At 44.5% G+C, this 16,544-nt stretch overlaps 1 protein-coding gene across 8 annotated transcripts in view; it reads left to right on the top strand.

Moving 5' to 3' along the window:
• The window catches only part of ANKRD44 (ankyrin repeat domain 44), a 380,176-nt gene that overhangs the window by 52,376 nt on the left and 311,256 nt on the right, over nucleotides 1–16,544 (top strand). The window contains exon 1 of one of the 8 annotated variants that reach the window (XM_063647782.1): nucleotides 8,424–8,677. The exons of 1 other annotated variant lie outside the window; for it this stretch is intronic. In XM_063647782.1, the coding sequence (XP_063503852.1) occupies nucleotides 8,651–8,677 (27 nt within the window). In that variant the 5' untranslated portion in view covers nucleotides 8,424–8,650. Of the gene's footprint in view, nucleotides 1–8,423; nucleotides 8,678–16,544 lie in introns of those variants that run through there. 6 more of the 8 variants (XM_054479048.2, XM_063647783.1, XM_063647784.1 and 3 more) reach the window with 6 other exon arrangements.

The raw sequence follows: 16,544 nt of genomic DNA, 5'->3' as shown, positions 1-16,544 counted from the left end.
ACAAACTACATTATTATTATTTTTTGAGATGGAGTTTTGCTCTGTTACCCAGGCTGGAGTGCAATGTCATGATCTCTGCTCACTGCAACCTCCACCTCCCGGGTTCAAACGATTCTCCTGCCTCAGCCTCCCGAGTAGCTGGGATTACAGGTGCCCACCACCACACGGAGCTAATTTTTGTATTTTTAGTAGAGACGGGGTTTCACCATGTTGACCAGGCTGGTCTTGAACTCTTGACCTCAAGTGATCCGCCAGCCTCAGCCTCCCAAAGTGCTGGGATTACAAGTGTGAGCACTGCGCCCGGCCCAACCTACATTATTTTAACAGAAATAACCCTTTCCCATTTGCCCCGAGAATATGCACCAGCAGTGCTTGTGGATGCAATGTTTACCCTGAGATAACTTTGCCATGAAATATCTCACTTTTATTATTTTTGCATCGCTCTGACATATTGACCTTGAAAACAAAAGACGTCATTCTATTTATAGCATTCTCCTTCTAGTAGTGGCATTTCCGTTTATAAAATACAGTAATTCTCAATCGCTGAAAATGTCAAATTCTAGAAAACGTAGCATTCCTACATGTGATGTTAACAGTGTTCTCGAACAGTTGTTGACTGAAGAGTCACCTGATGAATCTGATTTTTCTGAAATAGATGATTTTGATGTTAGTTCTGTTTAGAAAGAACTCCAAGAACAGTTTTTAGGTTTTATTTTCACATTGAAAATCAGATTTGCTTCAACCTCAAAGGGCGTGTTTATGTAAAATCAAATGAGTGCAGGCAGTGAGCTATACTTTTTTTTTGTTTGTTTGTTTTTGTTGTTGTTGTTGTTGAGATGGAGTTTTGCTCTTGTTGCCCAGGCCGGAGTGCAATGGTGCGATCTCGGCTCACCGCCACCTCTGCCTCCTGGGTTCAAGCGATTCTCCAGCCTCAGCTTCCCTAGTAACTGGGATTACAGGCACACACCACCACGCCCAGCTAATTTTTTTTTTTTTTTTTTGTATTTTTAGTAGACATGGGGTTTCACCATGTTAGCCAGGCTGGTCTTGAACTCCTGACCTCAGGTGGTCCACCCGCCTTGGCCTCCTAAAATGCTGCGATTACAAGCATGAGCCACCGTGCCCAGTCAGCTATACTTTTGTTTCTAAACAAGAAAAGGGTTAATATTGGGAATTGCTTAAATAGTCCTGTTTAATATGGGGAATTGTTTAAATAGGTGTTAGAGGACTGAAAAAACAAAAAGGGAACACAGAGATTGTAACTTTAAGAAGCAGCTACCACCAGTAGGGCTGGGAACAATGGGAAAAGGTTAGTTATTAGAACTAAAAGCTTGGAAGAGAGGCCCTTTTCTTCTCTTCATATCTTCATTTCTGAAGGGTCTGAATCCATTTTTTAATCCTTTTAAAAAATTATAGTAGCTTCCATCAACTTTTATTATAGGATATGGAAGTGCTAAGGGGTACCACAGAAAATCCAGAACGTAGTCCTTCCTGTCCCCATCATCCTCCCTGTTCCCGCTGTGTTGTAGCAAACCAATTTCCTCTTGATAATGGGAATCAGTGACCCCACCCAGAAAGGTAACCCCTGCTTTACCTGTTGTTTCCATAGCATGCAGAACCAAAAGTGGACACATCCCAGTCTTAGCTTCCAATTCAATGAAACCATAATTGTGATCCCTGGTGGGAACCCTCCCTTGGGAAGCAACACCCCCAAACCAGCAGAGCTCAAAGCAAAACAGGCATTGGAAGCAAAAACTGTATGAGCGGATTATTGGGTGTAATGATGAGAAGAACCACTTCTACTACAACCACCACTCCCTTCTCCCTCCAAGCCCCAGCCTTGATTCTTGGACCTTGTATTTTGGGAGAAGCAGTACTATGTACTGACTCCTGACTCAAAGCATTTTCTGTGTCCTCCAAGAGGTAACTTCACTATGTTAGTGTGCTATTTCCCAGCTGGTGCTGGAACTCAGTCTTCAGTAGAACTCCATCATCCTTCCAGGTGAGCTGCTTCTGGCTGATGAGGTATAGAAAAGACTGGTAAATTCCATTTACATGAGTCCTTTGCTGCATTTCTTTTGCCATGAGATGAGTTCCTCAGAAAGAAGTAACATTGTGTAGACTATATAACAGTGAGTAAGATACAACATAAGTCATGGATAGTAATTCTGTCAGAAACACTCTCTGGGCTGGGCGTGGTGGCTTATGCCTGTAATTCCAGCACTTCTGGAGGTCGAGGCAGGCAGATTACCTAAGGTGAGGAGTTCTGAGACCAGCTTGGTCAACATGGTGAAACCCCATCTCTACTAAAAATGTAAAAATTAGCCAGGCGTGGTGGTGCATGCCTGTAGTCCCAGCTACTTTGGAGGCTGAGGCAGGAGAATCACTTGAACCCAGGAGGTAGAGGTTGCAGTGAGCCGAGATCATGCCACTGCACTCCAGCCTGGGCAACAGAGCCAGACTCCATCTCCAAAAAGAAAAGAAACACTCGCTGGGCACAAATCCATATCAGCTAGGCATGGAGGCTAACACCTATAATCCCAGCACTTTGGGAGGCTGAGGTGGGTGGATCACTTGAGGCCAGGGGTTTGAGACCAGCCTAGTCAACATAATGAAACCCTGTCTCTACTAAAAGTACAAAAATTAGCTGGGCGTAGTGGCACACTCCTGTGATCCCAGCTATGCAGGATGCTGAGGTGCGAGAATCGCTTGAATCTGGGAAGCAGTGATTGCAGTGAGCTGAGATCACGCCACTGCACTCCAGCCTGGGCAACACAGCAAGACCCTACCTCAAAAAAAAAAAAAAAACAAGAAAGGAAAAGAAAACAAATTCATATCCACAATATGTGTCTACTCTAGTGAAGACAAGTAACTGTTCCCTCCATGAAGGAAGGGTTCCAAAATAATCAATTTGCTACCACGTGGCTGACTAGTCTCCCTTGGAAATGGTGCCTCTCAATGTGTGATTTCTGATGTTGTCAGATATCAGCCTTACTGCAGAGAAGCCTAAGATTTGAAGCCCAAGCATAGTCTTTATTCCTGACTCCATGGCTACTTTGAGCAAGCACTGCAATAGGTGGAGAAAGAGGCCCACTCCACCAAATGTGTCATTCACCTAATTACTGAAAGCCTTCTCAGAGTAGATGTTCTGTGGTGAACATTCACATGGCACACAAATTCCTCACACTTTGTGCCTATTCTGAAAGGTGCATCCACAAACCTCTTTCCCGGACCACCTCATCTTTCCAAGTTGCTGACCATTCAGCAAAACCATCAATAATTGCCTGTGAATGAGTGTAGATCTATACCTTTAACCGTCTCTCTCAATCCAGACAAAGTAGACCCTAGGTGCACTGCTGGAAATTTCTTGCACTGAGAAAATTTCCCTTCAGTACTGTCATCAGGGGGCATTCCTTATTGAGACTGTGATGCTGGAATAGACCACTTCTAGCTTGTGCCAGTATATTTAGGAGAACTGTCTGTAAATCAGTTAACTGGCCTTAAGAAATTCCCCATGAAGTTGAAGATAAGGGGGCACCAGGATTAAGTATCAAAGGAATCTGAGCTACCTGCTAAGGCACCTTGTGCTTTCTGGACCTGCTTAAGCTCAGTCTCTTACATACCATTTCCATTTGATGAGGAATTGCTCTTGTGTATGTCCAGTCTTATGGATTGGTGGATTAGATAACACTCAGTTCATAATGGGCAGCTGAGCTTGCAGTCACTTGATTGTCTCACGGCCAGTCATTCAAATTCACTTAGCAAGCTAGGGACCATTCCTCAAATAGAAAATTGTTATCTGCAGAAGAGGGCATGACTTGCTCTACAACTAAGGAATTCTGCATTGTAGATCTAATCAGGGTTCACCAGAGGCTCTATATAGCATCCTTATTTGTCACAGACACTTTAAGTATCATTGGATTCCTCTGGGTCATCAAGTCCTGCTACAGATATTTCTTCCCAACAAAAATTTTCAGCCTTATGGGTTGCTCTATAAATGGGTCACAGCATCACACTCAGATGTGGTACATATTGCCTCTAAAATCCAAGGATACCCAGAAAGTATTGTGTCTCTTTCCTTAGTGGTAGATGGTACAAGGTGAAGTAATTTGTCTTTTACGTTGGAGAGAACATCCTGGTGTTTTCTAGACCACTGGACCTCCAGAAACTTCACTAAGGTGATGAATTTTCTTGGAGTTTATACCCAATCTCTGGCTCACATGTGTGTTGTTAAGGCAGCTAAAATATTTGTTACTTCCTGTTTATCAGGGCCAATCAGCTCGATGTCTTTAACATAGTGATCAAGACCTGTGCAGATGAGATTATGCCACAGAGTGGGAGTGTTTACATCCCCTAGAGAAGACTGTAAAGGTGTACTGTTGATCTTGCCATATAAAAGAAAACAACTTTTGGTGAAAATTGAAATAGATAAAAAGCATTTGCCGTATCAATAGTGCACACCAGGTGCCTAGGGCTGTGTTGCTTTGTTGCAGTAAAGACAGCATATATAGAATAGCAGCTGCAACTGACATTACCATTTGATTAAATTTACAACTTAATAACAAATCATAGTTATTCTCTAAGATCTTCTGCATAGGCCCAACAGGTGAGTTAAATGGGGATGTGACAGTATTATCATTCCTGTATCTTCTACGTCTTTTCTGGCGGTACCAATTTCTACATATTTCCAGGGATTGAGCATTGTTGTTGGTTTTCTATTCTGGTATCAAGAGGAAATTCCAGAGGCTTCCATTTGGCCTGTCTTACCATAATAAACTTCACTCTGTGGGTCAGAGAAATGATGTTAGGATTCTGTTAGTTACTGAGTATGTCTATTCTAACTAAGAGTTGAGGAGATAACTATAGTTTGGGTCTGCAGAGCTACTGGATTCACACTGATTTATACTTGGTTAAAAATTTCATTTATCACCTACCATAGATCCCCATTTTGATTGGTGGATCCAGTGGTATTTGCAATCCTCAGGAATTAGCATTAATTCAGAAGCAGTGTCAGTGATCCCTCAAATGTCTGGGTATTTCCTTTTTCCCAGTACTTACTCAGCCTAGAAAAAGACATCAGGTTCCTTTGGATAAGGCTTGGATGAGGATTTGTAGTATATGTTTATGACAATGCTGCAAGACCCTCCTGAAGGGGACCAGCTTCCCTTTTAATCAAGGAGCTTTATGTCTGTGAACTCATTTAGGTATGGAAACTGAATGAAAAATAATTTCATTTTTATGGCTCAAGGGAGCTTTCAGGTGGCAGATGTAGAGTTTTGTCTGTTATAAAGATCAATAGCTATTTCCAAAGTCTGCCCATCTATTTCATTCCTAGGACAACCTAGGGCACTGCCAGATATACCTGTAGGTTAAGACCTTTAAGTACTACTTTGTCTCTGCTGTCCATTACAGTAAATGTGTCCACCTTGTCTCTGCCAGCTAAGTGCTGCCACTTGGCTATTGCCGTCGCAGGATCCCACTAATATAAAAATCAAGGAGCCATCTCAATGAAAGCATCTCTCACCATCATATCCAGATACTAGAGAGTTTTTCTGATGTTCTCTCTTGAATGTATTTTTCTTTTCTTTTCTTTTTTTTTTTTTTTTGACAGTCTTGCTTTGTCACCCAGGCTGGAGTGCAATGGCACATCATCGGCTCACTACAATCTCTGCCTCCTGGGTTCAAGCGACTCTCGTGACTCAGCCTCCCGAGTAGCTGGGACTACAGGTGCGTGCCACCATGCCTGGCTAATTTTTATACTTTTAGTAGAGATGGGGTTTCACCATGTTGGCCAGGCTGGTCTCGAACTCCTGACCTCAGGTGATCCACCTGCTTCAGCCTCCCAAAGTGCTGGGATTGTAGGCATGAGCCATGGTGCCTGGCCTGTATTTTTCAATGCTTCAGTATAAAGATCATCATCTGGCTCTCCAGGAATATGTAGGGGTTGGCTGTACAGATTATACACGATAAAATTATTCCAACATTCCCATCTCCACAAACCTTTGGATTTCTTTCTCTACATTATACCAGGGGCATTCTGGCTTCTCAAGCTCACCGAATATAGTCAACTGCTGAGTCTGAGTCTCATTTAATGAAGTAAACAAAGTGTTTGAATCACTGTCAAAGTACTGGCTAACACATTAGAAGCAGACCTTCTGATAAATGTAGTCTTATCAATAAATTTTGCCAAATCTTCTGCTCCCTATTTTATTTGGAACTTGGCCACGAGTTGTTCAACCTTTCACAAAGTCATGTCACCTATGACAACACCAATCTTGATATTCAAATTGCTAACACTATATATTCACATCTGTCTGCATTTGTGACTCTCTCATTCACAAAGCCTCTTCATATAGGTGGAAGCATCTTACTTTGTTTTGTCAGAAGACAAAGAGAGTTGTGTTGTACCACTTACCTACTGAAATACATATTCATTATAATTACTCTCCTTTAATTTTTCCTTTATTGTACAATTAGGACAATATATTGTTGCTGTTTTTTTTTTTTGAAATTTGTATAGGTAGGTAATATTATCCACAAATTACTTTTCAGGATAGTAATGGGAGTGTTAAAAATACTAGTTACAAAAAGAGGACGATGGTCTGATTGGGCGGAGAACCGCTGCCTCCTCACTTTGGCCCCAGGAAGTTAGGTGCAGGCATGTCCGCGACGAATCAAATTGGATCTTGAGTGAATCTTCCAAATTAAGTCATTTGTTATCACTCTTCTGAAAGATGGCTCTATTTAAGTAGAGAACGCAGGGTCCTATTCAGTTTACTTACAAAGCCATGCAGGGTGTTCAGTAAATAGACATACCAATAACAGCAGTGAAGAACTGACTCATAGTTGCAACATAAACAATCTGTTGTATGTCTGAGAAAGGCCTTAGAATTTTTTTTTGTTTGTTTCCATGCAACATTGATAATAGAGGAGTGGAAGCCAGGAACAAAGTTCCTTGGTTCTTCTTGTCTGCATGATCTGAATTATAATCTATAGGACTAATAAAGGTACATTTGAGATTTAGCTGCTTCGACAATCAGAGTGGCTGGATGGTAAATGTGAGGATATTAATGTTCCTTTCTCTCCTGTCTCATGTAGAATCTTAGGGGGAGGTTCTAAGAGTAGGGAGGAAGAATGGACATTTGGTTTGTGAATATACAGTAGAGGTAGATGTCTGGTCTTGACCAAAGAATTCTGTAGCTCTAGTTTGCTCTTCAAAGCTGTTCAATGCTGCCCTACAGGTTTGCTCTATGGCCTGCCAGGGGCACATGCGGCTGCCTGGGAGCACTTCCTCTCCACTTTCTTACTTAATTCTCCTTTCTCCAGATCTCAACTCCCGTCACTTTCTCAGGGAAGCCTGCCCTCACCCACTAGTCTGGTCTGATTCCTTTGTTGTGGGTTCACTTCAGAAGCATGTTTTCCCTTGAGATCCCTTATCTCAGTTTGTAATTACATTCTTAGCAGAGACTATGTGGTTTACGTTGGCATCTTCTGAGAGCAGGTTATCTTATTTATGCTCTCCGTTTATTCCCGTGCCTAGCCAGTGCCTGACAAGGTAGGGACTCAGTACATAGCTGTTCAATGAATAAGTGTTTGCTCCAAATTCCAGAACTATCAACAGTTACTATGATTACGAATATGACCGTTGTATCTGTAGCCCATGGTGTTTGACAGCTGTCTTCTATTTGTTGAAGAGCTTGGTAACTTGGGATTTTGTAGAGATCAGTAAGGACTGGTGGGAACACCCCAAAGACCCATCAACTCGGTGATTTAGGACTGCTTTGCTTCTCCAGGAACTCCACTCCACCCCCACCAGCAAAAACCAAACCCAGGGTGTTTGAATTTAACAATAGTACGTGTGTGTGCATATGTGTGTGTGTGTGTGTTTAGCTGGAAGGTAGCTGGAGAACAAGGTGGAAGGGCCAGAGCTTCTGTTCCCTCCACCCATAAATGTTTGGCAAACACCCTCTAAAGAATCACAATGTGTCCATTGCCTCCTGGCATTAAACAAAGACAGCATCGGAATTGCGGTCCCTGGCGAGGTGGGATCGTCGGGGCGCTGCCACCACCTGATTCTGGGTTAGAGGAAGGGGGCGTGACCCCATCTCCCCGGTTAAAGTGGACGGTGTGTGAGTGAGAGCCTTTCCTGCCCGCTCGGGGTGTGTCCCCGCGGGCTTCCCCACCCATGTGTGTGAGACCCGTCAGGGAGGCCCGCGATCCGCCCGGGGCCCGGGGCCCGCCCGGCGGGGCGCCGCGTGCAGGTGCGGAAGGCAGGCGGCGCCCCGGTGCGGGCGCGGGGGCAGCGCCGGGGGCCGGGCTGCGCGGCTCGGCTGCGGGCGGCAGGAGGCAGCGTCGGCCCAGGCGGCGGGCGGCGAGCGAGCCAGCGCGCGGTGATGTCAGTGGCGGCCCGGCTGGCAGCAGCCGGTACTTCCTGTGGAAAGGCGGGCGGGCTCGGCTGCAAACCCCACTAGCCAGTGTCAGCCTCTCGGCGGGAGGAGGCGGCGGCGGAGGAGGAGCAGGGGGAGGGCTGTCAAATTCGGGAGCCAGATTTTTTTCCCTTCCCCTGGCAATCCCTTCCGCTTCCCCGGCTCCCGGCGTGACATCTGCGGGCCGGGAACCTGCATGTGTGTGCGCGCGAAGGAGCGGAAGAATGGCAGTGCTCAAACTCACCGACCAGGTAGGGGGCGGCGGCGCCGGCGGGCGGGACGCGCGGGCGCGGGGCGGCGCGGAGCCCGGCTGGGGGATGGGGGCGCGGCTGGAGCGCGCCCGCGAGCTGTTTACTCGCGGCGAAGGGGAGGAGTGTGTGCGGCCGCCGGTGCCTCCGAGAGCCCGCGGCGGCAGCTCCCCTCCGCGGCGCAGTCCCCGCCCTGGGCCGTCGGAACTGCGCGCCCGAGTCTGGGGCAGGGCCCGTGGGCGCTGGGCAGCCGGGGTGCGGGAGTGCGGCGGCCGCGGGCCCGGCGGGGCTGGGGAGGGGGCCGGGGGCTCGAGGTGCTCCCGGGACTCGCACCGCGCCGCGTTGCGTGGGCGCCGCCGGCCCGCGCCCCCGGGAGGAGGACGCTGCACGAAGAGGGAGAAAGGATCGCAGAGTGGGACCCGTCCCCAAACCTAGCAGGAGTCCTGCCCAGAATGCGGCTCTTGTGTGGCCGGGCTGTCTTTATCCGTTGGATGTGACATCCCGACTTCCTCTTTAGTTGCCCAGGCTGTGTGCGTGGTGCGGAATGGGGACCCCTGGAGACCGCCCTTTCGGATCGGGCCGGTCCCTCTGAGGAGGAGGTGAAGTCGGCTCGGAGCCTCCACTCACAGGCGGTGGGCTACGGTCTGCCTGTGTCCACCAGCTTTGTTGGCTTTGCTTGCTGAGACACCACACAGGGCAGCTCTGGAGTCCTGGCTTGGAGAGGTGGGGTTATTTGCTGAATCGGGTTGACAGTCCTCGCCGCAGGTCTGTGGAATGGTAACAGCCACCTTCGCGGACTCTGCCGCTCTTACATTGACACTAACAGGCGCCAAACCAAGTTGCATGACAAAACTCTTTGCAGCTCTTTCCACGAAAAAAGGAAACGGCTTGCGACCCCCACCCCCACCCCCGTTTATTCGTGGGTAGTAAACGGAACTTTGTTTTGGGGTCCTGGTAGGCAGAGAGGCAATCTTGACTTTGATCACAGGGTCAGACGTGCCAGCCCTTGGTATTAAATACCTCAAACTTGTCCATGGGTTGCATCTGCTGCCTTGCGTTCTCCAGTTAGTATCCAGCCAGAACATCTTGTAACTGAAATGCAGCCCGTCACCACAATGATTTGCAATGATTTGTTCTCCTGCCTTTTAGATTCAATTTTTTTAGCTTGTTTTTCCTAAATATTTACAGGTGTTTAGCGGGGTTGGTGATGGGGAAATCACTGAGTTAAAATTCATGTTATTGTTAAATTTAGTAGGAAGAGCAGCTGGTACTTGTGATGAATGTATTTGTTCTCATTGGTTCCAGAGCATTTAAAAGTGTAAGTTGATATCAGGATTTCCTTCACCTTTTGGTCACATACTTTGCCAACTGTTAGACATTTGCTTATTTTAAATCCTACAGTTTTAGCGTGTCTTGGGCCTGTCATCTTTGCTAGTACACGTTGCTGTACTTGTCTGTTAATCCCTAGATCTTCAAAGTACAAAGAATGGTTCTAATAGGTATTGTTATCACATATAAGAAAGCACATCACATAGAAGTTTAGAGTTGTAAGGACTCTAAGGATGATCTAGCCCAAACCCTTCATTCTCTAAATGACAAAACAGATCTGGAGAAGTGAAGCAAGTCTTCCTCAAAGAATGCCAGCTACAGGCCTGCAGGACTGGGACTAGCTCTTGTCTGCCTTCCAGGTGCATGTACTTTCTGCTACAGTTGATATAGGATAGCTCCATCATCTCATTGGATGTGTTGTAAGGGTTACAAGAAAACATCTCTTCCTAGATCAAGATCAACCCTAGTGAGAAGTGTATTACTTAGTCTTACAAAGAGAGGAAGTTATTCTTCAGGGCTTATCAGAGCAGGAATTTCAAAGATGTTGCCTTTTAAGATGTTTCCAAGTATATTTCCTTCCTTCCTTCCCCCAATAAACTTATATGAGTATGGAGAGAAAGGAAGAGTCACACAACCTTTATTTGGTTCCATCTCCAGACACATAAAAAGTACCTAAGGCGTTTTAAGATTCAAGAACTTCTGAAAATGGCCAGTCTATCTTGAGACAAAGTCAGAAGGAGATGGGGTGGGGAAGTGGCCTGGGTGGGGTGGGGTGGTGAACAACGATGGTTTCTGTGTAGCTTTAGGTCCAGGAAGTAAGTGTGTGGTCTTTCTTGCCTTATATAGTCTTACCTTTTCTGTTTGAGACTCAATTCTTAGAAGTCAGTTCTTAACCTCACAGATTAACTTTTAAAACCATTTGCTTAGACCACTACTAGAAGAGTTTTGCTCCATCATTGTGGGCAGGGAGCTACCTGCTTGGAATCCCTGCCTTAGAGTTTGTACAGGAGTGCCTTGCTCTCCATTCAGCTTCTAGTAAAACAACCACTTCTTAATTTCTCCCTCCTTTCTTTTTTTTTGAGTCAGGGTCTCACTCTGACTCGATAGTATGATCATGGCTCACTGCAGCCTTGGCCTGCCAGGCTCAAACATCCTCTCACTTCAGCCTCCCCAGTAGCTGGGACTGTGGGCGCGTGTGCCACCACACCTGGCTAATTTTTGTATTTTTTGTAGACATAGAGTTTTGCCATGTTGCCCAGGCTGGTCTCGAACTCTTGGGCTCAAACAGTCCACCTGCCTCAGCCTCCCAAAGTGCTGGGATTACAGGTGTGATCCACTGTGCCTGGCACCTCATCTGTTGAATGCCCTATTTGTGAAGTGAATCTTGATTTTTGCTAGGCCTCTTGGATATTTTGCTGTTGATAACCTGAAACACAAATTGCCTGGATTTGTCTTTAAATGTGGCCAAAGTCAGGGGTGACAGATGATGACATTTTCTCTCCAGCTAAAGCTGGGTGCAGGAGCTTGCTAGGTGAAGCAGACACTACTTCAGCAGTCAGTCCTGTAGTGACCTCTCAATCTTGCAAGAGAAGGAAAATGTTTTTTCCCAACTCTTTTTTAGGGAGAGTAAAAAGAAAAAGGGAAAGACCAGTGTGATTTTTAGTCTTTTTTTTGTTTGTTTTTCACTGTAAAAAAGGAACTGGGAGCTATCACTACAAACAAACAAACTTGGCATTTAGCACTTCTGCATTTGTAACTTTTGTAACAGTGTCCCTTCTGTTTTCCTCTTCACAGGGCACACATAATTTTTCTTGCAGCCTTAGGGGGCACTAACCGTCCTGGTTTGTGCAGATGGACTGGTGTCCCAGCATATGGGGCTAAAACTGGGAAAATTCCAGGCAAACTGGGAGGAACTGGTTACCCTGTGTAACATAGAACACCCTCAACTATGTCATTAATATAATAATGTAATTAGTTCCTTGTATGTAGACATTAGGAGTTTTATATTTTTTGGTAAAGTGAGATAATTTTAAGTTTGGGAAAGAAAATTTTGTTAAATACAGATCTAAGGCATTTTGACTCAAAGATAGCCATGAAACCTTTTTGAAAATTGATTTGATATTGACTTTTTAAGGGTGTTCTTTATGTCATATAGCTAAAGGCACTCTAGTCATTTTAAGTGTGTGGTCGTATCTTCAGCCTGGATCTCTACCGGAAATTTATTTTCAGAGTTATGAAGCAATCCTGGCTAACACGGTGAAACCCCGTCTCTACTAAAAATACAAAAAATTAGCCGAGCGTGGTGGCGGGCGCCTGTAGTCCCAGCTACTCGGGAGGCTGAGGCAGGAGAATGGCGTGAACCCAGGAGGCGGAGCTTTCAGTGAGCCAAGCCATTGCACTCCAGCCTGGGCGACAGAGTGAGACTCTGCCTCAGAAAAAAAAAAAAAAAAAAAAAAGAGTTATGAAGCTAGGATGGTAAGTTCTGTTGCATATGTAAAGTGTCCACTATTCTTACCTGCATTTGTTAATGATAGCAGAACACTACTTTCATCTCGGAGGCTGCCTGCAGACAAACTGTTTCAGCAGGTGGCCTTTTTGGAGCTTCCTGCCTGGAGGCCTTCTGGTTTGGTGTTCCCTTGCCAAGTCCTAGTTCACACTTGAGTCACCTACCTTCTTGCCAAAGGCAGTGGCTGGCAGCGGTGGCAGTGGCAAGAGACTAGAAATCCTGTGTGACTTTGGGAGCAGGATTTCTAGCCCATAGTGTGGGGCCTTGGGACGTGTTACATATTTTATTGGGCTACGCTTGTTCTTCCACGGCTGCCTAGAGCACTGGTGTTAAAGCAAACAGTATGCTGTAGTCCTGTCTTCAGCAGAGAAGAAGGGAAAAGAAAGGCTTTACTTAGAACCTTTTCTGGTTGTTTCAGGACCCAATCACATGGTTTTGAGAGTGCACTTGAGGCTGGTGTTTCATGGCAGAGACCTAATAATGTCACACATTTATTGTGCTCTTATTGTATACTGGGCCTTTGCAGTGAATCATGTCTTAATCCTCATAGCCACACTAGGAGGTAGGTGGTGGTGTGATTTCTATTTTATGAATGAGAAAACAGGAATAGAGAGGCTAATTGACCTGTTTAGGGTCATACGCCCAGTAAGTGATCTAGCACATTGTCCTACCCTGGCAATCTGATTGCACAGGTAGGGCTCTGACCACAAGGCTATACTTTTCGTAGTTGAAAGGGCAGTGCAGTCATGGGATTAATGGGTGCCTGATCTTGTTTACAGAGAAGCCATTGGATGAGCAGTGTTCCCTGAACTCCTTCTGCCTCTTGGGCCGGACCCATTTCTGTACATAGTAAGGAGCTGCTCTGAGGACTCTGCCCCTGCCTGGCTTATATCTGGCTTTTCCCATTAGCCTCTCCATTTCCTCACCCTGGTGAATGATGTGTTGGTAGTTCAGTGATTTTTTTCATATATATATATATATAAAACAAATGAACTGCGGTCATTATAGGAAAAGCAGAAAGCTAGATGAGCAAACGAAAAAAATTTAAAACCATCTGAAGCCTTTACACTCAAGAGATAACTATTCTTGACATTTTGATATGTTTCCTTCTAGTCTGCTGTCTGGGTAGCCAGGTAAAATTTTTAAACTTTCTGTGTGATAATATCATTACCTTTCACTTGTGCACATAGCTGATATCTGTGTTCTCTACACCAATGACATTTCCAAATAAACTTATTCTTCTCTTACATATATGATTGGCTCTTCAGCCAATGCCAGCACGTAAGCTCTAGCTCTGGATTGATGGAACCAGCTTTTTCCTTTTTCTTTTCTTTCTTTCTTTCTTTTTTTTTTTTTTTTAAGATTTCAACTTTTTACTTCCTCTTTTGCTTTAAACAGAGAGCAAATACAAACTCAAAAAGGCACAAATTGTTTGTACCAGAAACAGAAATGAAAGATTCTTTAAAAAGATTTGTATTTCTACAAGATAATGTGAATTTTTATAGGCTAAAGTATAGCACGAAATAATTTAAAAACAGGCAGAGCTACAGAGATCTGATAATTTTGTGGTTTCCAAATTTGTGTAAGCTATGACACTCCTTTTTCTCCCCCAAAGAAATTTCATATTGAAGCTCAGTATATTAAAAAGATTGGCTTGGACAGTGGTCCCTGAGTCCCTCTTGAAAACTGGTTGGGTTTAGTATTATTTGAAAGCCCCTTGTGTGAGAAAACTGCTGGTGATTGATTAAGTGTTTTTTTTTGTTGTTGTTTTTGTTTTTGTTTTTGTTTTTTTTCCTGACACATCATGTATGACACAACATTTGTAAATGTTTGTGAATGATTAGGAACTACACGGAACTAGGATGACTACATCATTTTTATCCGTTTGAGAATCATAGGTGATACTACTCAATATGAAGCCACAAATAGATGTGAGCCAGGACTGTCCTGGGTAAACCTGGATATGTGGTCATCATATATTCACATAGACTCCATGTTTGCTCACCACAGGCTTGACAGTGACAGTAAACTAGTTTGACTAGCAGACTACTATGTCTCTTTTGAGTCAGGTCTACAGCGGTGCAGGTATTACAAAGATCGTTTTATGACCTTGTGCAGAGTTGGGAAACAGCTTCCATTTCACATATCAGTTCTGATCGGTCCAGGGCTTGCAGGTGTAATGTGATAGAAACATTCTGACTCTTGCGGTCAAGGATCCGAGAAAGTGTGATTGATTACCAGTGTTTGCTCTGGGTACATGAGAAGGGAGAAGTGACATGTGTTGTACATTAGCCAACCCTTGGCAAGACATGTTAACCTCTGTAGGCTTCAGGTTTCTCTTTGTAAAATGAAAAGGTTGGACTGGATGCCTTTATGGTGCCTCAGCTCTGCCCTCTCCCTTCTGTGACTTGGTGCCTGTAATGGAGACCGATGCTCTTCACATGGTTTGTGTTATAGCCTTTCTTACAAATGTGGCTATGAAGGGTGTATTTGCAGATGAGCTCTAATAAGGCTTTCCAGGTAACAAAGTCAAACAGCTTCAGGTTCCAGAGAAGGATTTTAAGCAATGTCAATGACTTAGGACTTCAATTCATAGATAATCTAAGATTACCCATTTTATTTATTCTGTATTTTTATTTTTTTGAGACATAGTCTCGCTCTGTTGCCCAGGCTGGAGTATAGTGATGCAATCTTGGCTCATTGCAACCCCCACCAACCTCCTCCTGGGGTTCAAGCGATTCTTGTGCTTCAGACTCCCATGTAGCTGGGATTACAGGTGTGCGCCACTATGCCCGGCTCATTTTTGTATTTTTAGTAGAGATGAGGTTTCACCGTGTTGGCCAGGCTGGTCTCAAACTCCCTGCCTCATATGATCTGCCTGCCTCAGCCTCCCAAAGTGCTAGGATTACAGGGGTAAGCCACCACACCTGGCCTAAGATTGCCCACTTTATAGATTACTCCTTTTTAACCTTTTAACCAATATGTTATTTGCCTCTGGCTGCTTTCAGAAGTTGGGAATGCAGGTATTTGCCCTTAGCAGTGTTTATGTTTGTAAATATGTTGGTAGCCTAACAGGGTGAAATTAATGATTCTTGAATCCAGCTCGTAATTATGATATTCATAATTTTTAAGGATCTTTTCACTTGCCTCCTCTTTTGAAAACTTAAAATTTAGTATTCTATGAAGGGAGCTAAGCAAATAAATATATAGTCCACCTTTGGGCTGTTTCAGGGATTACTAAGTCAATAATTGTTTGCATTTCTTGGTTTTTGTTTGCTTAGAGTCCCCTTGCTCCCATCCCAGGGAGTCTTAAGCATCCAAGCATAGCTTTCTAGGATATCTTTTATACCAGAAGACCATTTTCCCCTAAGAGAGCTTTCAGAGCTTTTAGTAAAATTAGGGAGACTTGTGGAAACATCTGTTTGAGCCTTGATATGGAAATTAATCACAATTCTAACCTGTCTCTAAAAGTTTTGCTTTTTTTATTTTAAAAATTTTGTTTTGCTTTAGTTTGTTTTAAAAATAACACTAGATTGGGAATCAGAAGACGTGGATTCTAGTCATGGTTCTTCTAACAGTTGTATGGTTTGGGGTAAGTCCAGGCCTTCGTTTCTTTGTCTGTCAAAATGGGAACGGGTAGAAAATTCTCTAAATTCTTCCAAGCTCTAACATTCTAAGATAGCTCCTCACATATTTCAATGTCAGTCTTTTCTCATCTTGTGGAATCTCATTTCAAAAAGTATCTGCCTTTTATGAACTTCTGATTTTCTTCCAAGTGTGTTTGTGGCAGCTTTAATGTTTCCCAGGTTTGGTAAACACATCCTGAGTTTTGTCTAAGGGTGAGGAGTCCTTTCTCCAAGAAGGTTATCTTCTGGGATCTCCAGGAGCCTGGCTGTGGGGACACAGAACCCCTGGGGCTGTTCTCAGTGTGGTCCTTTGAGAATCCTCTTAAACTTCTTACAGGATAAAGGGAGCAATGCTTACAAAGGCCATGCTTGTCTCTTGTGAGCTGGGGCCCACCTTAGCCTTCTTCAG

The sequence above is a fragment of the Pongo pygmaeus genome, chromosome 11 (assembly GCF_028885625.2).
Source record: "Pongo pygmaeus isolate AG05252 chromosome 11, NHGRI_mPonPyg2-v2.0_pri, whole genome shotgun sequence".
NCBI lineage: Eukaryota > Metazoa > Chordata > Mammalia > Primates > Hominidae > Pongo > Pongo pygmaeus.
The sequence above is the reverse complement of the archived record's forward strand: the minus strand, read 5'-3'. Positions and strand labels throughout refer to the sequence as shown.